Source organism: Arachis stenosperma, chromosome 3, assembly GCF_014773155.1.
Source record: "Arachis stenosperma cultivar V10309 chromosome 3, arast.V10309.gnm1.PFL2, whole genome shotgun sequence".
Taxonomy (NCBI): Eukaryota; Viridiplantae; Streptophyta; class Magnoliopsida; order Fabales; family Fabaceae; genus Arachis; species Arachis stenosperma.
In genome coordinates, this window is record NC_080379.1 from 31,928,111 (window position 1) to 31,952,398 (window position 24,288).

General features: G+C 36.3%; 1 protein-coding gene across 2 annotated transcripts; it reads left to right on the top strand.

Annotated features, from left to right (window-relative positions):
• The first annotated feature begins 4,363 nt into the window (after positions 1–4,363).
• LOC130970866 (uncharacterized) lies at positions 4,364–10,640 on the top strand. Of its 2 annotated transcripts, XM_057897070.1 has the most exons (5): positions 4,364–4,573; positions 5,279–6,608; positions 7,290–7,559; positions 8,556–8,711; positions 10,302–10,640. In XM_057897070.1, exons 1-5 carry the CDS (start codon positions 4,566–4,568, stop codon positions 10,422–10,424), a joined length of 1,887 nt encoding a protein of 628 aa, XP_057753053.1. In that variant the 5' UTR covers positions 4,364–4,565; the 3' UTR covers positions 10,425–10,640. The 2 variants fall into 2 exon arrangements, with proteins under 2 accessions (XP_057753053.1, XP_057753054.1); XM_057897071.1 differs by lacking the exons at positions 8,556–8,711; positions 10,302–10,640 and adding an exon at positions 7,921–8,525.
• The last annotated feature ends 13,648 nt before the right edge of the window (positions 10,641–24,288 follow it).

Here is a 24,288-nt window from a genome sequence, read left to right on the forward strand (position 1 = left end):
AATAACCTTTCCTTCTTTCTTCTTCGCCTTCTTTTAATCTTCCTTCCCTATAATTAAGATAAGACAAGGAACAAAGTTCTAAAGAATTATGCAAAGTTGTTGAATAGTAACTGTATTTTGTATATGGCCAGAAAAAAGATTCATATGAGCATCAAGCATGCATGAATATAAAGGAGTGTATAAAATGGCAAATAAAACCTGATTAAGGTTTCTTTTTTGACATTAATTACCTAAATATTTATATCAATCAATATCTCAAATTCTACTAGTGAAGGAAATAGAACAAAAGTGTGATGAATTCTTGCAATTAATAAGTCATACTACTCCTTGGATAAAACAGAAAAGTGATTTTTGTCCGGTAGTTTCTTGGAAAATCTTGATACGAGATAATTTTCTATTCCAAAATATCATGATGTGAAAGTATGAATAATAATGATTTTGTTGGGTTACAAGAGGAGAAAAAATGCAACAATTCCCATAAAATTGGTGGTCCAAACCTTCGTGATAAAACCGCCAAATGATAATTAGTACCAAATTTCAAAACAGACATGATAGAAAGACTAACCAATGCTGTCTCATTTAAAGCCGCCATGAATACATGCCGAAAAGAACCATTCCTGCCTTTCATTCTGGCACGAAATCCACTCACTTCATCACCGCCACCGCCATCGCCACCGCCGTCACCGCTACCAACATGTTTCACCGAGTTCCAGGCCGACGATAATAACTTGGGCAACACGACGCCTTGCTTCTCTGCCACGGCAATGTAGCCGAGAAGTGGATCTCCATTTTTGGCTTCTTGACTCGGCGTTGCATAATCGAAAGAAACGTCGTCGTCGAGAAAGCTATCCGGCCTGAAACAATGGAACATACAACCCCTTCCGCTTCTGCTTCTGCTTTTGATGGACCTACTCTTCAAAGAAACTTCCATGTTTGAAAGCAAGACAAGACACGAAACCTTTGAGGAGATGTTATGTTATTATTTGGGTCAGTATCTGGTGACGGTTAGGATTTTCATGACGGTTAAAGGAGAAAGAATCATCGGAGATTGTGTTTGGATGGCCAGAAAATTTTGTAGACAGGAAGCGCTTGGGAACGGAGAATCCAAGAAATTAGAAAGAACGGAAATTTTGTATTGCGTGAAATACGTATGGCTTTATGTGCAAAGAGGGAGCGTGGGTGTGTCTGTGTGCGGGTTTAGATTTTGTGGGACCGTTTATTTCGGGTGCCGACTCTATTCTTGTGTTGTTTCTGTGATTGTTGAGTGGATACGTATTTTGAATCTATTTGTTGGGTAGAATAAAAGTAAAAATATTAAAAATATCAAAAAGATATATGTAAATTTTAAAAAATATTTTTATATTATTGTATTTAAATAAAATCAATAGATATTAGTAATATTACGTAAGATATTTAAATATTAAATTATCTTTATTTTTTAAAAAAATTTAAAAATGACTAAAAAGATATTTTTAAAAACTTATCCAAATTAGTTCTTTTATATATTTTTAATAATAAAATTTATTTTACATTTGGATACACTTTTTATAAAAAAATTTTAATTATGAAAAGTATTTTAATTTTATTTGGATAAAAAAAAGAAAATACCTTTTTAATTAAATAAAGAAATTATCACCGGGGGGAATGATTCACCTTAAATACTCCTTAAACCAAACCATCGGCTCTGATACGATCACCAGAAAAATTTCGAGAAGAAATCAAACGAGAGAATATAAGATAAGATGACACTACATCCAATTCAAAATCTTAAGATAGTAAGTTAATGGGTTTCTCATCTTATAAATTCCTCACTCTTTCTTATTTTTTTTGATGTGAAACTAATTTCAACACTCCTCATACTTGCAACACTAACAGGATAGGTGGATGAATGACTCAGATTGTAATGTTATTATTTTACTCAATTTTTTTGTTCTATTGTTAACAACAAATAAATTAATAATTTTTTAAGTTTTATTTTACAATTTTAATTTAAGGAACGGAAACAATTCTTTTTATGGTTGTCTCAAGGTCTCAATTGTAGTTTTAAAAGTAAAATTAAAGATAAACAGAAAATATATAAAGTGTCAGAGATAAAGTAAAATACATAAATTAAAAGAGAAAGGAAGAAAAAGATGTAAAAAATAAATAAAAATAAAAAACTTTAATTAAAAATAAAAAGTAAAGTACAAGTACTCAAACTTAAAAAGAATTACTCGAGATTTTCAGTTTTACTGTATGATACTAGGGAGATTGAGAGTGTTTTTAGATTTCCAAGTGTTTTTTCCGAAGAACTGAGCTGATTGCATTGTTTGTCCAAAATTGTATAGACTAACCTAATGTCACACAACTAAAGAATTGCTTATTACACATAGATTTACAGACAGATTTTGTCTCTTTTACCAATAAATGTTTGGTTACTGAGGGGTTTTGTCCCTCTATAAAAGTCTCGTTGAAAATTATTTACCGACGGATTTTTTTCCGTCAGTAATTTACCAACAGATTTTTTTCCGTTACCGACATAATTTCCCTCGGTAATGGTCTCCTTTTCGCCAAAAAATGGTCAAATTTTTTGACAGATTTTCTGTCGGTAATTTACCGACAAATTTTTTCGGTAATCGTCACTTTAATTTCACTTAAACCGTCCAATTTTTCATAGATTTTCCGTTGGTAACTAGTATCAGATTTTTTGACAGATTTTTCGTCAGTAATTGGAGTTTGAAAAAGCATTTTTAACTCTAAATACAGACGAAAAATCTGTCTATAAATCCATCAGTAAGGTAATACAATATTTTATTAGATCTTTTCATTGCAAAATAAACCTTTCATACAAAATAAATATAAATTTAAATAAGTTCATCGTATTATCAAATTAAAATAAAAGTACTATAAACAAGCAAGTCAATATAATTCAAAACATAAACAAAGTGTATTGATACATCAACTATAATAATAAGTAACAACCATATATCAACAAAGTGTGTTGATATATCAATTATAATTCAAAACATAAATTTAGTATATTGTTCAACCATACTAAATTTATTAGCTATAGTTTTGAGTGTTATCTTCATTCCCATCATTATCATAGTCCTCATCCGAAAATATTGAAAATGATGGCGATGGCGGTGATAGTGGAACAGCAGTTTTACTGCTTGACGCTCTAATTTTTTTGTAATAGCTAACATAAGTCTCATTCTATCTCTTCTGTATAGACTGAAATAAATCATACAAATATAGTAAGCAATAAAAAAGTCATAAAAAAAATTTATTTTTTGTTCTCTTCTAAACATCTAACTTGTTATCAAAAATAGAAATTTAAAGATAAACTAAAGAAAATGGAAGGATCTAGTCAAGTTATAGCTTGATTGTTACAAGAAATAATAGAACTTAAATAAAAACTAACCTAAACAAACTAATCTAACTTAATTTTAAAAAGAGGAAAACGTTTCTCTGTCTAAAAAATATAACTACAACATATTAAAACAAAAAACTAAAATTTTCATATTATTTTTTCTTATTTTTTTTTTCTTAAATAGTTGAACAACCTTATGCTTGGGCCTTTGAGGTCTAAAAATGCGAGTCCACGTGCATTTTATTGAGTCATGCGTTGGCTATGGCACCATTCTTGTAATTGATGTCAAAGACTATGTGAAACTAGTGAAGAGGTTGTAGTGAGATTACTTTTCCTGCAACAACATAAAACTCAGAAATATTATATACTTAAATTATATGCAAAATCACAATAAAATAACTGGATTCATTGGACATTCAAATAACAACCCTCTAAAATTCTCTTTCGTACTTGATTTGGTGATAATGGTATAAAATCCACAAAGACATTTTGAATGTTATCCCTTATTTAACTTTTTGTTATTGATAATATCATGGTTGATCCGACGGTTAGAATAAACTGAGTTTATATTTAGCCATTAAAATACGAATAACTTTAGGGAATGGATTAGAATTTCTAATTCTTCATGGCAATATACTTAAAAAGGAGAATAAAGACCGAATTTAAAACAAAGTCATTTTCTTAAATAAAATCCAGGACTTAATTGTTCATATTGTGCACGTAAATATTTGACGATTATATATGCGAATTAATATTTTATATTATCAATTAATATTATATACTAATGACAAAAATTAGTGAGAGATTATATTGTCTAAAGAAGATAAATATTGAGAATTATTTTATGTATTTTAAAATTTAAAAAATTAAAGTGTTGAATTTTATAAATTGGGAGACTGATTTGAACAAAGACTCTAAGATTTATTTAGTAAAAAAAAAAAAAACACTCTTTTTGAGCGCCAATAAAAAAACGAGCCCAAAATCAATTATCATTTATCTCGCAGGGTTCCAATTTCCACGATATGTATTGCTTCCAACACCAACCGTCAACAAAATTACATGTCAACGCCACCACCATGCTCCGACTACGCCTCGCCGACGTCCGCGGCGGAGACAGCTGATAGACGTTCTCCGACGAGGAAGCAATGTTGCGTGCACTGATTTCAATACACCGGCACAGTTTGGAGCCCTGTTAAGCTAATTCCACGCCACCATGTCAAGGTTCTTCCTGTTTTGGCTTTCATAAGATGATACCTCTCAATATATTGTTTCTTTTGTTGTTGAAGGCTTAAAAATCTGAGTGATTTCGCGATTTCTTAAAAAAAATGTATAAAAAAGTAGTAATAATATACTGGCATGCATGTGTATGTTTGTTTATTTATCTATTTTAAGTGATCTTCGATTTTATTAAGTAAGGGAGCTACTAGCTAGGGATGTGTTTGGATAACTTCTTTTGACATTCAAACAGCTTAAACTAACACCTCTCGGAGAGAGCTCTTGAGGGGAAAAAAGACGTTCATGTTTCCCCAAAAATGCCGAGAACTTAAACATTGATCATCTTTCTTTCAGTAGTATTAAGTGTTTATTGTGAGGTTTTTCATCCGTATAAACTTGTTTGCTGGCACTTAAACATACTTTGCTACGAAAATTTCTGATTCAAGCCTTCTAGGTAAAACTGTTTTAGACATAAAGCTTGCTGTTGTTAATTTAAGTTATAAATTACTAGAACATAGCAACCATATCTTGGCCCTCATTTATTCATTTGGAAAATAGAACGTAAAGATTTCTGGAGTTTGTATGATGTGTGTTATAAAATTGTGATCAGTTTGAATTTGTCTTTTGAAGCTTTTAGGTTTAATATTCTTTTACTTCTTGCTTCATTTGAATTAACCCATGTGAATAATATTCGTAGAATCTATTATGCAGGTTTGTTTGTGGAAATGTTAGAAGGTTTGTGCGTTCTTCTGGTCAGAAACATGGCTTTGATGTATTTAATTTTGAGTCGCATCATCCAAGATGCTCCGCTTACTCAACATGCCAATTTTTCTCATCCTACAGTAAACTTGTACACAAAGGACAAACTCCACTCATGTACCTTTTCAAATTAAAGTATAATAACATCAATCTAATTAGCAAAGGGAGAAACATCTATTACCTCCCTGCAAATAGTGCAAACTACCACCATCCTCAAATTATTTGGAGCAGGATTTCTCAAATGTGTTTCCCACCAATTCCACCACCAATAGGTCAGATTGCCCGTGCAGTTAGTTTGGCATTGGCTCGATCGAATATTCTTATTCCTGGTTTCATTGCATTCGTAATAGAGGAGCTTGCTTGGACACAACAATCATGGGCTGAAGCAGAATCCTTCCCAAATAGAGATTCATTTTACATACATGCACTAGATGGACGTATATATCTAACTTCAGCTATCTTAGAAGCTCTCGAGATTGTTATCTTGTTTATCAGGGCTATCTATTTAATAGTTTTATTCTTCCCCTGCATAGCTATGGCTCCTTTAGTGAACCATTTTGGTGATCAGTTTAGGAAAACATGGATTCATGTTGTTCGCCTTACACTTGAAAAGGCCGGGCCAGCATTTATTAAATGGGGTCAATGGGCTGCAACCAGACCAGATCTCTTCCCTAGGGATCTCTGTGGAGAACTTTCAGAATTTCACACCAAAGCACCATCACACAAATTTGCTTATAGCAGAGCATGTGTTGAAAATGCATTTGGGCGCAAGTTGACGGAAATATTTGAAAATTTTGATGAGGAACCAGTAGCATCAGGTAGCATTGCTCAAGTTCATCGAGCTACTCTAAAATACAAATACCCAGGCCAGCAAATGAAACCTCTTGTCGTGGCAGTGAAGGTCCGACATCCAGGGGTTGCTGATGCGATTAGAAGGGATTTCATCATCATCAATATAATTGCTAAGATTTCATGTTTATTCCCTAATTTGAAGTGGTTGAGATTAGATGAAAGTGTGCAACAATTTGCTGTTTATATGATGTCTCAGGTTGATCTTTCAAGGGAAGCAGCACATCTTAGTCGTTTTATCTATAATTTCCGCCGATGGAAAGATGTTTCGTTCCCAATGCCTCTATACCCCCTAGTGCACCCATCTGTTTTGGTGGAAACCTATGAACAAGGTGAAAGTGTTTTGCACTATGTTCACGAGCTTAAAGGCCAGGAGCATATCAAAAGTGCCCTAGCTCATATTGGAACACATGCTCTTTTAAAGATGCTTTTGGTAAAAACTTCTGAATCTTACTTTTTATGCACTCCATTCTTTCTTTGCAGCTTTTGTCTTAATTAGGTCATGTTGAAATTGTTCTAAGATTCATGGAAATGGTGATATGATTTTGTACCTAACCTTTTATTCAGAGAAATAGCTTTGTGTATGCATGCGAGCAATCGTGTGGGCACATGCGTGTGTGTGAGAGAGAGAGGGCACTTGAAATGAGAGAAAGTCCAAAGCTAGTTCAGTAACAGCTTCATTTGCCAATAATATCACTAGTACTGTTTGCAAATTACAAACTTCCATTTTTTGTATGGTTTTCATAAGGCAACTTCATAACGTGTTTATCTTCCAAGAAGAAAACCAAGAATTGGATAAAAAAGTTGTTAATATTCCAATTTATAAATCTTGAATTATAATTTACTAATTTGTAATGTGTAGTCCGTTGGTGATTTTAGGACTAGAGATTGAGATCTTAAGAGAAGAATGGTGAGAAAGAAGTTACTAGTCATTGAATGTTTTCTTAATGGCTTTGTATAATTTAAATGCATGAGGAGATAAGATATTGTTGAGATCCTGAAGTATTCGTCTTTTTCCTTGCAGTGATGAATTTCAATTGCTTATTTCTTATCATTTGACTAGTTTGACATTTGACTGAAATAATCACTGCCTTATATATATCTTCTCTTCCAGGTGGATAATTTTATTCATGCTGACATGCATCCAGGAAATATTCTTGTCCGTGTTGCAAAAAGCAAACTATCACCTATAGGACTCTTTAAGTCAAGGCCCCATGTCATTTTCCTTGATGTAGGCCTTACTACTGAACTTTCTAAAATGGAGCGGGAAAATTTACTGAAATTTTTTAAGGCTGTTGCTCTTCAAGATGGCCGCAGTGCTGCGGAATCTACTCTTAGGTTATCAAGACGACAAAATTGTCCAGACCCCATATCTTTCACTGAGGTGAAGATTTACTTTATTTGTGTTTTCAATTTACACTGTTATATTTGCATCCAGTGAGGGGAACGTGACAAAAGTTTGGTTAGTTATTTGTGGAGTTTGATATCTGTCGAGTAAGAGAAAGAATATCAATTCTAGGAGATTTGATAAGAGGAGGGAATGTGTCGTTATATGTATGGAGTTAGAGTACTGATGGGAAATAGGCAGAATTTGGGAGGAAATTAGGAGGACGCCAGGAGATTTTCTCTTTTCAGTTTATTTTCATTCTGCTACAAATTACAAGATTCAGAGGTTCATTTTCCCATTGAATCTCAGCTTCGATAATATAAAGTGGTCTCACTTCTATTTCGCCCAACATATGTAGGTTCTATCAACTAGTATTGGAGCTTTCGATCCTAGTACCCCTATACCGGATTTGAACCAGATGAATTCTAAGAGTGAGAGAGAGTGCCAGTAACCTGAAGTGGAACAAGCTTCCCAGATTTGACACACATTGTCATACTTATAGATGTGCAATCTAGGTCAAGCAAATCATATATGATCAAAGAACTCCTAAATTAGAGAAGCTATACCAAGGGTAGTAGAACCCCAATGCTCAGGACAGTCTTTCTCTATGTTTGTTTATTTTCATATTGTATACATGATTGAAAGGCTTCGTTCTCAATTGGAATCTTGGCCTCAGTAATTTACATCAGTCTAATTTCTATTTTCTCTAGCAAATATAAGCTTTTATCATACTTAGGAAAAGAAATTAAAACTTTTTTTATTGGTGGCGATTGCTCGTGACAGTGATTCTAGTATGCTTCCAATATACAAATGATTTGTGTCATCTTTCTGACAACGGTGAAAGACTGCTTTTTATGGGCATTCTTGATCTCTTGTATCTTAGTTAACGGTTAGCTGACACGTGTTAAGAGAGTTGTTTCCAATTGACATATACCAAATTATTACTGAATCTGCCTATACTTTTCCCAAATGAAATTTTATAGCATTTAACAGGAGGTGGAGAAATCATTTGAGTTCTGGAGATCCACAGAAGGTGAAAGAGTCAGCACAGCTGACCGTATACAACAGTTGCTTGAGCATGTTAGGTTCCATAGAGTCAATTTGGATGGCAATGTCTGTGCTGTGATGGTGACCACATTGGTTCTGGAGGTAAGTTCCACCTCATAATCACCCTTTTGATAAAATGTTATTTGCATTGTTATAAATGGAATCAATGTTTATTGCATGGGTAATGTTCTACTTTTGTGCATTTCTATTGTGTGATTGAAAAAAGTTTATACCTTTATTTTGGTTGCTCTTGACACATTGCTACTCTGGATATAGTTCTGAAAATGACTTATTGTTGAAACATCCAAAAGGCGCAGTGATATTATTCTAAGAACTGCACAATTTTCTATTGCCATTAGAGATGTAAATCATTATTTGTATGCCTACTCTGAGAAGATGACTTGGTCTGTTGATGATCTTGTTCTTGTTCTTGTTCTTTTTTATTTTTATGGGGTTAATAATGATCTTAATTTAATTGAAGATCGGATCTCCATTTCTCACCCTGGCATATTGAGCTTTGAATTCTTTGTTTTATAGAATCAATTTTGTGTAACAGTCGAAATTGAAACCTAAAACTTAACAATCCGTTAATCTTCCATGCTGGAGAACAGAAGAGTAATTAGTTTGTAATTTCAGTATGTATACAACTCATTAACTCAACACTAACTCTTATTCCACTCGGTCGTGTCAACTACTTGGAATAGTTGATGTCATTGGATTATATTAATAACAAAAAATTTCTTTGATTAGTATGTCATGATCTCAGATTCAAAGCATACAGAAGTATGAAATACCTTCAGCAACAACTCTTAAAAAATCATTAAAAATCGCATTTTCAGTCATAGGAAAAAGAGCTCATTACAAATCAAAGGTCAGCAGCCTGGTCCTCAAATATTTAGGCATTTAACATCATGCCCACCATAAACACCTCTTTATAATGACTCCAGAACATCCACTACCTTTCCATCATTTTTTACTATAGGTTATAGATATCAGTCTTGGGTCAAATTAATATTTAGAATCATAATCAACTCAATTCTTTGTAGGCACATTATCATGCCTAAGATAATCAATTATAAAGATTATTCCACACCAGCATTTGACACAGCATCATGAATAGAAAATTGATACAACGTTGGCATGTAATTCAATTAGGCCAGACACCAACATGAGGGGAACTTCGGCTGCGTTTGGTTTTGAGAACAAGACATAAATGATAGAGACACAAAAATTAGTGTTTGTATTTTGTTTCGTAATAAATCGAATATAAGATAGAATAAACAATTAAAAAGCCTGATTTACCTTCATTTTTTCTTTCATACAAAATTTAGAATAAAAAATAGAATGATAAAAAATATAATTATGAAAATTTGATAGTGATAAGAAAAAAAATGAAAATAAGTGTGCCTCCATCCAATGTCTCTCTATCATTCTTGTTAAGAAGGATTTAAAATACACAAATTTAATGTTCCTAGGACACAATGTCTATATCCATGTCTCACTTTTCAAACACGATTTTGTATCTTTGTATTCATGTCTCAGGATCCTGTCCTTGTAAACAAACGTAACCGTAAAAAACTTACAAGTAACTCCTTGCACATGCTTTTCGCAGATTTTTAATCTTAAAGGTTTAGAGCTCTAAAATGAAACTGTTTTTGTTTAGTATAAGCTGATTTCTAGCCCCTTTTGTAGGGTTGGCAGCGGAAGCTTGATCCGGAATATGACGTGATGCATACTTTGCAGACACTCCTATTTAAAAAAGACGACTGGGCAGAGTCTATGTCTCATGCCATTGAAGGAGTGGTAGCTCCGTAAAGAGGTGGCTGTTTGATGGCAAGCAATTCTTTCCTTTCCCCAATTTTGAGGTTGTACACTTAGCAATAGCTGATAATTTGTATTCAATTTTTTCGGTTTCTTTTATTGTAGTTTTTAACGAGTTCTTAATAAATGGAGGGAACTAGTTATTGTAAAGTTTTGAAATAAATTTATTTTATGGATATTAACCCTTGATGTAAACTAAAATAACAAACACATGAAATGAATAAGCATTCATTTTTATTTTGGAAGAATGTACGTAAACACTTTAATTTTGTGGAATCTTCACGGTATGGACCAACAATATAAATTGTGTTACGGGTAGGTCATTGTCTAGAAGCACGTGTTGTATGGCTCGTATTGGATCAAAATGCAAAATAAGCAAGAGTTTTTGGCACATATGTGAATGGACGAAGATAAATAAGTTAATTCATAAAGATAAAAGGATAAATAAGTTAATTCACAAAGATAAAAGAAGTAAAAGTCAAATTGAAGACAACAAAGTTTTCGTTTAAAAAATAGGCACACAAAAAAAAAACCTATAAAAGTATTGATACCATGACAAAAAAAAAAGATTAATACAAAAACAGTGAAAAAAGGATGTGATACATGTTAAAAATTAGTTGATTTGATAGTTGCAGTAAAAAATGTGATAGAAATAAGACTTAATTTGTGATTAGCGTCTATGTACCACAAAGTGTATTGGGAAGAATATCGTAAAACAATTTTTTAAGGACCTAAAAAGTTTAATCCAATGATATCAATGAGAGATAAGATTTTTTTGGATATAAATTTAAATGGGCATGCCAAAAAGATGTAAATACATATGAAGGATTCTGTGGTGTCTTTTCGATAAAATCAACTTGTGCTATCTTTTTGTGGCATGAGGATGACTCAAATGCTTTTTTATTGTCGAAAATATGGAAATTGGAGGCTCTGCAACAGCTGCGGTCTTTCTGCTGGTTCGTAGCGCACTAGGTTCTTTTGACTAATGCAAAACGCGCAAGAAGACATATGGCGGAGGAAGACAGTTATGCCATTTATAGTGTATTCCCTGAATCTTTGTTCCATGTACTCTGTAACTGCAGGGTGGCGAGAGGCACGTGGATGGATATTGATAATAGTTTGGTTTCGGATTTAACTTCTTTAACTCTCCTCTCTTGACTTGATTGTTAGAGAATTTATCTACCAAATCTTCCTACCAAGGGCAATCTTGCCCCTTCTTTTTGTTACTATGATGAAATTCTTATGGTATCAACATAATAAATTTATTTCTGATGTTGATGATATCATTGAGGAGGAGAAAGTTGCTCCCCTTGCTGTCTATCTAGCAAAGGACTTTTTAGCATGCTCGGGTTGAAGTGAGTCGAGTTAGGAAGGTAGTTGGCAACTATGTTGAGAGGCAGATTAAATGACACCTCATAGAACTTCTTTTTGTTAAGCTAAACACAGACGATTCGGTTCTACATAATAAAAAAGCAGCTTGCGGAGGGATTATTAGAGACATGAATGGAAGGTTTTTAGCTGATTTTAGCGTAAACTTAACTTTTACCTCAGTTACTTTGGCAGAGTTATGATAAATTTTATGCGTATGGACTTTGCTGTAAACCTAGGGTATAATCTTGTAGTTGTGAAGGTGGACTCAGTTACTGCAATAAGGCTTGTTCTTCATGATGATATTGATTTGCATTCTTCTCAAACCTTTATATTTTGGTAATTAGGGAGAGGTGCAGCAGACTAATCAATTAGATAATACAACATCAGTTTCGAAAAGCAAACTTTTGTGCATATAAAATGACTAATTATGATCATAGTTTATATTTTTGCTGTTATGTGTTCTTTAATTTATTTTTTTGTATCTCTCTTTGTTTTCATGCTAATTCTATCGACATCTCATTTTCAAAAATTATTGTCCTTTAGTTTATTTTTCTTTAAACTTTAAGGTCCGTTGTTAATAAAAAAACATATTACATATCAATATAATGTTGTAAAATTTTTTTATTATATTAACATCGTATAAAAAATTATTTTATCTTGCCATTTCTCAATAGAAATAAATTATCTAAATTTTAGGATTCACTTAACTAAATATATTGGATATAAGTTATGTAACTTCGAAAAACAAAATTATAATCTATTATAAGAAAAAATAAAATTTAATAACTACTTCTTTATTAAATTAGTTACTTTTTTAAATCTATTAATATTATATAATATTTTATGCTCACATTTGTGTCGGTTTTTTTTAGAAAAATCTTTTGGTCACATTTAAATTTATTTTTAAGTATTATCGTGAAAAAACTTTCAAAAAAAATATAAATTTCTTTTGTTACTAGTTTAGGATCAATTTGTGTGTATTTTTGTTGAAATATTTTCTAAATAAATTAAAGGCTTTTTTACGGGCTTACTGGTCATCCGACCCAGAACGACATCTCCTGATCCAAGATTCCTAACACCATCCATATTATTAGAACTAGATGAGCTTCTACTAATATCTTGCAGATTCAAACAAAGTTCCACCAAATAGATGCTTTCGATGCTACGATGATAAGAGAACATCATCGAAACATGCTGATCAGATTTAATCTGTATTTTTTGATACGCAAACAAGTTGGCTAATGCAACTGGCATATTGTAAGTCAGCTTCACGATTTCCTTTTTTCCAACTATTCCGGTATTCATGAGAATCAAATTCTTCAGATCCTGCAGCGACGTTTGTAGCAGAATTATTATCCAAAGCAAATCGTCGCAAACGAACGTTACACCTCTGTCGTATGAGAAATTTTTCCATTTGGGTACACAATCACATATACATTTTCCGAATCCATTACCACAAAAACACTTTATCAACATCTACAAAATTTTAGAGAGAAAGAAGGTAATAACGTTGAGAGAAATTTCAGAGAAGAGAATGGAGATAGGATGGCTCCTTCGGTGAAAGGTGCACCAGCATTTATATAGGCATAACCAAGATCTAATTTCGTTGGCGGTACAGATGAAATGCACCATCTCGCGTGTAGTACCACTGAATTGGGGTTCATTTTGTGGATGTCCCTTGCTATGGCCATTTCGCCAGCACCGGTAACTAGGGCCCCCGTCCCCCCAATTTCGTGAACATCGAGCATGATATGGGAGCTACAGGTGTCAGGTCCATTTCGTAGCCGCCGAATACGAATTGGTGTATATCTCCATTTCGCGTACACTCTCCCTGAAATAGCTCTTCGTATTTGTGGAAGGATTTCTGTCGGTGCATATTTTGGTAAATAATATATTTTTTTATTTATTTATATAAAAAACCTAAATTAAATAGTTTACTTATGAAAATATATGTTTTAGAGATATTTATTAATTTATGTAAACGAGATACATGTTAATAATAATAATAATAATAATAATAATAATAATAATAATAATAATAATCAATTTAATATCATAATATTATGATAATGTAAATATTCTTTTATGATGATTACTCTTTTTTATATAAAAAATAAAAATAAAATAAAATTACTCTAACACATCTTACTATAATTAACAAAATTAACCTAAAAAAATTTCTAATTTCGCACATAATAAACAAAAATAAAATTAAATTACTCTATACTACTGTAATTAATCGTATTATTCTGGAAAATTGTTAATTTTACATACTATCTTGTTATAATTAATAAAATTAATCTAACAAATACTTATTTTTTTTTATAACATCTTAATCTGACATAATTATTAATTTTTCATATCATATTACTATAATTAATAAGATTAATCTAATATAATTATTGTTACGATGAGTAATCGGAGATTTATGGGCTGGACTTGTGACGTTGGCCCAATCGTCTAGTGGAAAAAGCCTTTGAGCGGGTTCGTTTCTGGGAGCCTCCTTCCGACTTATGTATGAGAGAGAATGGGAGGTGGTACCTGCAAAGACACTCCGATGCTTAAGTTAGCAAGGGTCTAGGCAAGTTTTTAGAGTATGAAAACTTAGATATACCTGAGGGATGTCAGTGTACTTATAGTGGTGAACCTATAACCACCGTTGGAGTGGTTCCACCTTTCAAGGAGGATAACCGTCCCTTTATCTCAGGGAGGTTGAGATTTGACTCCTAGAAGGAGGTTGAGAGATTTTAGGGACAGTTACTTATTTGAATGAGTGTTATCTGCCAACTAATCTTCGTCCCCGACTTCTTTGTGGCAGAATCTATGTCGAACCCGACCTCTTACGAGGAGGTCGGTTTGCGGGGAAATGCCAATCTTGTGGATTGGGCCTTTACGTACTATTTGGATCTGGGCCTTGTCATTGAGCTAGGGTATGAACAGTGCTCCTACTCGAGTCCAAGTTCCTTTGCGAGTTGGGCTCAAGTATTCAACTCGAGGTTGTAGCCGACTTGGTGAAAAACCGACGTGATTCTTCAAAACCGACGTGATATGCAAATTTTTCAACAGTCGCGTCTAATCAAACGTCACGTCGGTTAGGAATTTGCGTATTTCCACATGGAGATCAGTTACATTGGTAACGGCGCGCCCATTAATGACTGCCTCTGTTTTTACCATTATGCCCTTAACGTGTTTATAAATACTTTTCCTCTCTTTCCTTGTTTCGTTTCTGAAAACTTTTTTACTTGCACCCTTTGCCGTTCGAAAGAAGAAAAAACTCCTTTCTTTTCGAGTGCTGTTACATCTATTTTCTATGTGAAAAAAGGTTAGTTTTTTTCCTTACTCTTCCTTTGCAGAATGCTTTTCGCTTGCATGTTTTTGTTGGCTATAGTCCTAGCGATTCTGCTCGTTTGAGAAAAGTCGCCCTAGGTTCTTTAGAGACCCTGTTTTTGATTCTTTCCATTTTTTCTTTTGTAGGTTTTATTCACCTTTTTTCTAGAAAAAATGTCTTCTTTAGAATCTCTTTCGTTGTGGGTGGATTGCACCGTTCTTGGGGAGGAACCTTTGCTAAATTCCGACTACCTTACCGACCTGCGTGCTCATCATAGAATCTGTGTTCTTAACGAGGATGAGCCTAAATATAAACTAGTTGCCCCGGGTCCAGAAGACCGGGTTTGTTTTGGGAGAGCATCAGAAGCAGACCCCCATTTTATTTTTATATATGAGAGTTTTTTCACCCGTTTGGGTGTTTTCTCCCTTTTACCGATTTTGAGATAGCTGTTCTATCTCATTGTCGCATTGCTCCTACCCAACGTCACCCCAATTCTTGGGGTTTTATAAAAATTTATCAATACATCAGCCATGCACTAGATTTTCTGACTTCTTTGAAGATTTTCTTTTTTCTTTTTCACATGACCAAGCCCTTCAGTGGGCAAAATAACAAACAGCAGTGGGTGTCTTTCTGGGCCATACAAGGCCGGAGAGTTTTTTACCGTTTTTGAAGAATCCTTCCATGATTTCAAAAACTTCTTTTTCAAAGTGCAAGCGGTAGAGGGTCACCACCTCTTTTTCCTGGACAATAATTTTTCTCTTCGCTTTCTCCTGTACTGGCTAGAGGCCTCTCCTTGTGAAAAATATAGTTTGGATGATTTGGATGAGGTAGAGGCGGCCATTGTGGGGTTCTTCCGAGAAGTATGGGGGAGGCCCCTTATTTGGATACAAAAAAGTTCCTTCAGGGGTCTCCGACCTTTGTGTAGGCCCAATTAGGTAGCGTTATGTTTGTTTATTCTGTTTTCCGATCTGATATTCGCCCGAGTTATTTTCTGCGACTTGTGTGCTTGATTTTTTACTTCTTTAAACATTTTTGCAGAAATGGCGAAGAAGAATTCCCGGGAATCTTATCAGAGAGTCCAGGAGGTCAAGTCGAGATCTTGCGCCAGGGCTGGTGGTGCTAGGGCTGCTAGCCCTCCTCCTCCTCCTCACAACTTGGGGACCCACCCAACCTATCGTCATATCCTCTTCAGCCTCTTTTCTTCCATCCCTTCCTCCCCGATCTTTCCCTGAGCCAGGGAAGAAGAAGCACAAGACTTTACAATCTAGCTCTTCTTTTGAGGGTGAGGCCAAGTCTAATGCGCTTCAATTTGTTCGGAATTATATCTATCCTCATACTCGTATAAGTATGGATGATGCTTCCTTTCAAAACCACCTTAATCTTCTGGTTCACGGGGGTGTTAAGGCGGCGGGGGTGTGCACGAAGCTTCTGGGTATTTTTTAGAAGACTCCCCTCAGCTCTTTGGGTTCGTCCCTGAGGGTTGAGGAGCTAGAGGGGAGGATTCTCTTATATCAAGAAGGGGAGAAGAGGTTGAAGGAGGAGGTCGCCGAGTTGAAGGAGGAGAGGGATCGTCTCCGGGAGAGGGAGAGGAAGTTGATGGCCCAGTGTGCCATGGCGGAGGGTCTAAGGGAGAAGGCGAAGCAGAGCTATACGAGCTTGTTCGAGGACCTTGTGGAGGTGAAGAAGGATTTGGTGAGAACTCGGAATGCCTACGTGGAGCTAGAGGACTCTATCGCTGAAGGAGCCGAGGAGGCGTGGAGGATTTTCAAATAACAGATCGGGGTTATTGCTCCCGACCTAGATCTCTCTCCTTTAGATCCTGATAAGATCGTTATTGACGGGGCCATTATTTCTCCTCCCTGACCTGTTTCTGAATCCGAGTTGAAGACTCGGGGTCACAGGATAATGGAATCCCCTCTCGATCACGAGATGCCCCGAGTTCTTCAAAAGCTCCCGAGAAGGGTCCCGATCAACTCGCTTCTTCTTCCGGTGGTGTTGCTCCGACTTCTCTCCTTGGTTCTGATGGTGCTCCGACTGCTCCAACTGCACCTGGCGCGTACGCACACATGATCTTAAATTCGCAATGCACGCACATGCACACTGTGCGCGCGCGTCGATTGCACAATCTGCACCCCCGATACTTCTACCCGAGAGTTGTGCCACTTTTGGGCCAACTTTATGCCTCTCGCCTAACTCAACACACGCATGCGCGCACCTGGCGCGTACGCGTCCTTCGACCAATATACCCATCGACGCATAAACGTGCATGACGCGCACGCGTCGGTAAAAAAAAAGAGTTTTTTTCTCCTCTTCCATTTTCTTTTGTTCATCACATTCGCATCCTTCTACTCTTCCCATTTTCATTTAGTTTTTGTAGCATGTTTTCATTTTTTTTAAGTCATTTTAATAATGGTGTTGCATCTTCCTACTCAATTGTTGAGGATTCCTTGCATTACTTTGGTGCCTCTTGACTTGTTTCATATTGTTGGGTGATGTTTCTCTTCAAATCAATGCTCAATCTTTTATGCACTTGTGTTCTTTGTGCATTGATATGACCTTATATTGTCTTTCATGGTCCACTCTCTCTTGTTCGCGCTTGATGCTCATCATGCTCTTCATGCTTTAACCTTACTCTTGCATTAAGTATCATTGATATGCCATTTTCTTTTATTATTTCCTCCTCTACATGTTGTAGCTACCATGTAGTAGAGAACCATACCTTTATTTGGCATTAACCCCCGCCTATGTTCTATTTGCTTTGATATCTTTGTCATAGGCTTAATATTCCTTTCCTTTTCTATCCTTTTAGGTTGGCCACCAAGGAGGGAGAAAGGAAAAGTTTCTAAATGGGGCAACAAACAAGTCATCCGCACAACCTTTTGAAGGAGCTCATCAATTATAGCAACCCATCCACCTTGCTCTTCTTTGCATGCACCGAGGACGGTGCAAACTTTTAAGTGTGGGGAGGTCGTCCGACCGGTCGGCGATTTTGGGTGACAAATTTCTAATCTCAACACTTTTGCATTTTATTTTAGGATTTTAGGATTTTTGTTGCATTTTCTTAATTTTGCATATATAGACAAAATAAGCTTAGTCAAAATAATGAATTTTCAAGATTTCTATCTATAGGGCACACCAATTGATTTGAGTGAAAACTTTTCATAGAACTTGCTTGAAAATTATATATCTTGTGGATCATATTTTTGAGCTAAGAACACAAGCAAGTGAGACTTGAGCCTAATAGTGTGGTTACATCTTATAACCACTTATTTTCCTTCTTGTGTGCATTATTCTCTTTCTATGAATGTGATCTTTGAATTATTTGATTCTTTATGTCCATTATTTTGTGTATTCATGCATTTATATGATTGAGGCCATCATTTCATTAGCTCACTTACCCAAATAGCCTTACCTTTTATCTTCCATTGTTAGCCAACTTTGAGCCTATGATTAACCCACTTGTTCTTATTTTAGCACATTACAAGCCTTAAAGCGAAAAACAATAAATGTCCTTATGTGAATCTTTGATTAGCTTAGGCTAGTGTGTGTGAGCACCATTCAAGTGTGGGAACCTTGGGACATTGGGGGAATAAAAGGGTAGTTTTGTATTATTATTGGAAATATTGGGAATCGGGTATATGCTCATGTATTTATCAAATGTAAAACCTTATGCATTGATGCTCTTGTATATTGAAAGAAAAAAAATGAGAAAAACAAAAGAAAAAGAAAAGAAAAAAATAAAAAATAATATGGAAAAGAATAAAAAAAATAGAAAAAGAAAGAAAAAGAAAAAAAAAAGAGAAAGAAATGAAAAAGGGGACAAAATTCCCCAAAGCAAAGTGTAGCTTAATAAAATCAATGCATATGTGTTGTGAAACGAAAAGGGATACATGAGCATGTGAAAAAGTGAGAAATGGGTAGTTATGTTAGAACTTAATTGTATAGGATGTCATAGGTTAGGTGGGAAGTTTAAGCTTATCAAAGATTCAAATTTCAAGCTCACTTAACCATATATGCATCCTACCTTGACCCTAGCCCCATTACAACCAAAGAAAAGACCTCATGATACTTGTATGCATGCATGAAATATATGTTGATTGTTAGAAGAAGAACAAATCTTAGAAAGCATGATTAGGGAAGAATTGAGAGAATCAATCCTAAACACTTGAGTGAATAGAGTGCAAACACTACCGGTGAGGGTTTGATACTCAATTACATGTTTTCACCTATGATCATAATTTTCATGCAAGTTTGTAAAAATATTTAATAACTCAATTCAATTGTGGATTAGACTTGTTAGTCCTTAGCCCTTGTGCATATATGCTTCTTGGGAATTGATTTATTTTGACCAAGCAATTGCATTCATTTAGATAGTTGCATATAGGTAGATTGCATTTAGTTAGTTTCCATTGAATAAATGCCATACCCTTACTTCATTCTTGGTTTAAGCATGAGGACATGCTTGGTTTAAGTGTGGGGAGGTTGATAAATCCCGTTTTGACGGTTTATCTTGTATTGATTTCAAGAGATTTTATGACCTTTTACCCACATTTATCCATTGAAATAGCATGGTTTTATAACTTCTCCTTTAATTGTGCTTAAGAGTGAAAACATGCTTTTTAAGGTCTTAAAATAAATAAATTCAATTCACCTTGATTCCATTAGATGCCTTAATATGTTTGTTAAGTGATTTAAGGTTTAGGAGGCAAAGATTGGATCAAGGGAATGAAGAAAGAAAGCATGAAAAGTTGGAGAACTCATGAAGAAATGAAAGAACCGGAAAGCTGTCAAGCCGACCTCTTCGCACTTAAACGACCATAACTTGAGCTACAGAGGTCCAAATGAGGCGGTTCCAGTTGAGTTGGAAAGCTAACATCCGGGGCGTCGAAACAATATAAGATTTTCCATAGTTGCCACATGTATGGTGGCGCACACGCGCATAGTACGCGCACGCGCCGTTGCTGCCACCTGGTCCACTTAAAGCAAAATGTGGCCAGCGATTTTAGAAGCCTTGTGGGCCCAATCCAACTCATTTCTGATGCTATTTAAGTCAAGGATTGAAGAGAAATCAACGAACTTTTAACCATTAGTTTAGTTTAGTAGTTAGAGTTAGTTTCTAGAGAGAGAAGCTCTCTCTTCTCTCTAGAATTAGGATTAGGATTAGGTTTGGTTCTTAGATCTAGATTTTAATCTTTGCTTTCTTCTATTTCTACATCTCAATTCCTTGTAGTTACATTCATTCTTCTTCCACTCTTTTGTTGTAATTTTCTTTATGTTGTTCTTATATTTTGTTGTAGATCTAGTATTGTTCCTTCTACATTCTTCCAATTCAAAAAGAGGTAATTCATACTAAATGTGTCTTCTTTGCTTTTCTATTGTTGATCTCTTGTTTTTGTAGTTGTAGATTCCTTTAATTCTTGCATTTAATAATGATTACTTCTATTGTACTTTATGTGTTTGTTGAAATGTCTCTTTTAGTTTTAGTGTAGATTTTGTTCCTCTTGGCCTAGGTAGAATAATTAGTGACACTTGAGTTATCTAATTCCTTTGTTGATTGATAATTGGAGAGATTGCTAATTGGTTTGGAGTGCACTAAAGCTAGTCTTTCCTTGGAAGTTGGCTAGGACTTGTGGCTCAAGTCAATTCATCCACTTGACTTTCCTTTCTTTAGTAAGGGTTAACTAAGTGGTAGCGATGAACAATTCTCATCACAATTGAGAAGGATAACTAGGATAGGACTTCTAGTTCTCATATCTTGCCAAGAGCTTTGTTAGTTGTTAGTTTATTTTCTTTGCCATTTATATTTCTTGTCCAAAAGCTTAAAAACCCCAAATATAATTCACAACAATAACAAGACACTTCATTACAATTCCTAGGGAGAATGACCCGAGGTCCAATACTTTGGTTTATAAATTTAGGGGTTTATTTTAGTGACAAACAACTTTTTGTATGAAAGGATTAGTGATTGGTTTAGAAACTATACTTGCAACGAGAATTCATTTGTGAATTCTAAACCGTCAAAAATCTATTCATCAGTCATCTACGTAGACTTCCATTAAATTCTCAAGGTAAGGAGCGAACACCTTATTCATCAGCCTTTGGTATGTGGCTCCAACATTTTTTAATCCAAAAGGCATGACCACGTAGCAGTAGTTTGCCCTAGGCGTGATGAAGGATGTTTTTTCTTCATCCGGCTTATGCATTAGGATTTGATTGTATCCCGAGTAGGCATCCATAAACGACAAGTATTGGTACCCCGAGCTAGAATCTACTAGGGTATCAATACTGGAAAGTGGGTATGGGTCTTTAGAACATGCCATATTCAGGTCGGTGTAGTCAACGCACATCCTCCACTTGCTGTTTTATTTTTTGACCAGCACTACATTGGCCAGCCATGCCGGATACTTGACTTCTCTGATGAACCCGGCTTCTAAGAGGGCTTGTACTTGTTCTTCCACCGCTTGAGGTCGTTTTGGTCTGAGCTTTCTTCTGTGCTGTTGTACAGGTCGTGCTCCGGGGTGTACTGAAAGCTTGTGGGACATGAGCTCGGGGTCTATCCCTGGCATGTCAGAAGCTTTCCAGACAAAGAGGTCGGAATTTTCTTGTAAGAGCTTTATCAGCCTCTGCTTCAGGTCTCCTTCTAGGCTAGCCCCTATGTTGGTGTTTTTTCCTTCCTCTTTTTCGACCTGTACTTCCTCAGTTTTTCCCCCTGGTTGTGGCCGCAGTTTTTCTTTAGCTCTGACCCACCGAGCTTGATGGTGTGTACTTCCTTGCCCTTCACTCTCAGGTTCAGGCTTTCATCGTAGCATTTTCTTGCCAATTTCTGGTCTTCCCTGAAGGTTGCTATTCCCTCGGGTGTCGGGAATTTTATGCAAAGATGAGGGGTGGACACCACTGCTCCGAGCCGATTTAGGGTTGCTCTACCTATTAGGGCATTATATGCTAACCCTACGTCGACGACGATAAAGTCGATGCTCAAGTCCTGGATTTTTCCCCTTTTCCAAAAGTCGTGTGGAGGGGAATGTATCCTAGTGGCTTTATTGGCATGTTGCCTAGCCCATATAGAGTGTCAGGGTATGCTCTCAACTCCTTCTCCTCCAAGCCTAGCTTATCGAATGCTGGTTTGAAGAGGATGTCGGCCGAGCTTCCCTGATTTATCAGAGTTCTATGAAGATGGGAATTAGCTAGGATCAAAGTTATTACTACGGGATCATCGTGTCTCGGGATGATCCCTTGTGCATCCTCTTTGGTGAATGAGATAGTTGAAAGGTCGGGATACTCGCTCCCGACCTGGTAGATTCGCTTCAGGTGTCTTTTGCGAGATGATTGGTGAGTTCCCCTCCCCTGAATCCCCCGAGATCATATGTATATGTCTCTCCGGGGTCTGTGGTGGTGGGTCTCTTCGGTCACTGTCATCTCGCTTTCTTTTTTCATGATTGTCCGACCTTTCCATGAGATATCTGTCAAGCCGACATTCTTTGGCCAACTTTTCTATCACATTTTTTAGGTCGTAACAATCATTTGTTGAATGACCATACATCTTATGGTACTCGTAGTAGTCACCGCGACCCCCTTTTTTGTTTTTGATGGGCCTGAGGGGTGGTAGTCTTTCAGTATGGCAGATTTCCCGGTATACATCAACGAGGGAAACTCTTAGAGGAGTATAAGAGTGATATCTCCTCGGCCTTTCAAGGTCGACCTCCTCTTTTGTCTTGGGCTCGTTTTCTTTCTCTTTTGACGAGTTAGAATGCCCAGGTCGCCAGTTCGGCTCTCACAATTTAGCGTTTTCCTCCATGTTAATGTACTTCTCAGCTCTTTCTTGTACGTCGCTCAAGGAGGTCGGGTGCCTTTTTGAGATGGACTGGGAAAAAGAGCCTTCTCTAAGTCCATTTACTAGGCCCATTATTATCGCTTCTGTGGGAAGGTCTTGGATCTCCAAGCATGCTTTATTGAATCTTTCCATGTAGTCTCTTAAAGGTTCTCCTGCCTCTTGCTTTACGCCCAGGAGGCTTGTTGCGTCTTTACTTTATCCTTCTGGATGGAAAACCGCATCAGGAATTTGCATGAGAGGTCGTCGAAGCTAGTCACCGACCTTGGGGGAAGACCGTCGAACCATTTCATCGCTGCTTTTGTCAAAGTAGTTGGGAAAGCTTTGCAGCGAGTAGCGTCAGAAGCATCGGCCAAATACATCTGACTTTTAAAGTTGCTCAAATGGTGTTTCGGATCTGTGGTCCCGTCGTAGAGGTCCATGTCAGGACTTTTAAAATTCTTTGGAACCTTTGCTCTCATTATATCATCACTGAACGGATCCTCTCCTCCCAAGGGCGAATCTTCTCGGTCATTGTGAGAGCTCTGACTTTTGAGGGAAGATTCTAACTTTAAGAGTTTTTCTTCTAACTCTTTTCGTCGCTCTATTTCATTCCTCAAGTTCCTCTCCGCCACTCACTGTCGCTCTAACTCCTGTTCTAGTTGCTCCAGACGTCCTTGGTGGCCGTGGACCAATCCCATTAGCTCGACTGCATGGGGTGGTCCTTCTTTTCCTGATTCGCGTCCCTTCGAAGAATTTAACTTTGGGTTTTTTAACCCAGAGGTACCTTCTCTGTGCTGGCCATCCGCCTCTTGGTGGAGGGTCATGTCCGCGTCATTATTTCCAGTGTTCAGATTTTCCTGTTCTGAATCGGTCCTGGCGTGGCCATCTTCAGGTGAATTGTCCGTCATTGAGGGTTGATCTCTCGGGTTTTCCCCGGCAATGGTGCCAATGTTACGATGGGTAACCGGAGATTTATGGGCTGGACTTGTGATGTTGGCCCAATCATCTAGTGGAAGAAGCCTTCGAGCGGGTTCGTTCCTGGGAGCCTCCTTCCGACTTACGTATGAGAGAGAATAGGGGGTGGTACCTGCAAAGACACTCCGATGCTTAAGTCAACAAGGATCTAGGCAAGTTTTTTGAGTATGAGAACTTAGAAATAGCTGAGGGATGTCAGTGTACTTATAGTGGTAAATCCATAACCACCGTTGGAATGGTTCCACCTTTCAAGGAGGATAACCGTCCCTTTATCTTAGGGAGGTTGAGATTTGACTGCTAGAAGGGGGTTGAGAGATTTTAGGGGCAGTTACTTATTTGAATGAGTGTTATCTGCTAACTAATCTTCGTCCTCG

Coding starts and splice junctions, on each gene's coding strand:
- LOC130970866 (XM_057897070.1), top strand. Junction 7,560..8,555: donor ACCCCATATCTTTCACTGAG/GTGAAGATTTAC, acceptor AGCATTTAACAG/GAGGTGGAGAAATCATTTGA. Junction 8,712..10,301: donor TGACCACATTGGTTCTGGAG/GTAAGTTCCACC, acceptor CCCCTTTTGTAG/GGTTGGCAGCGGAAGCTTGA.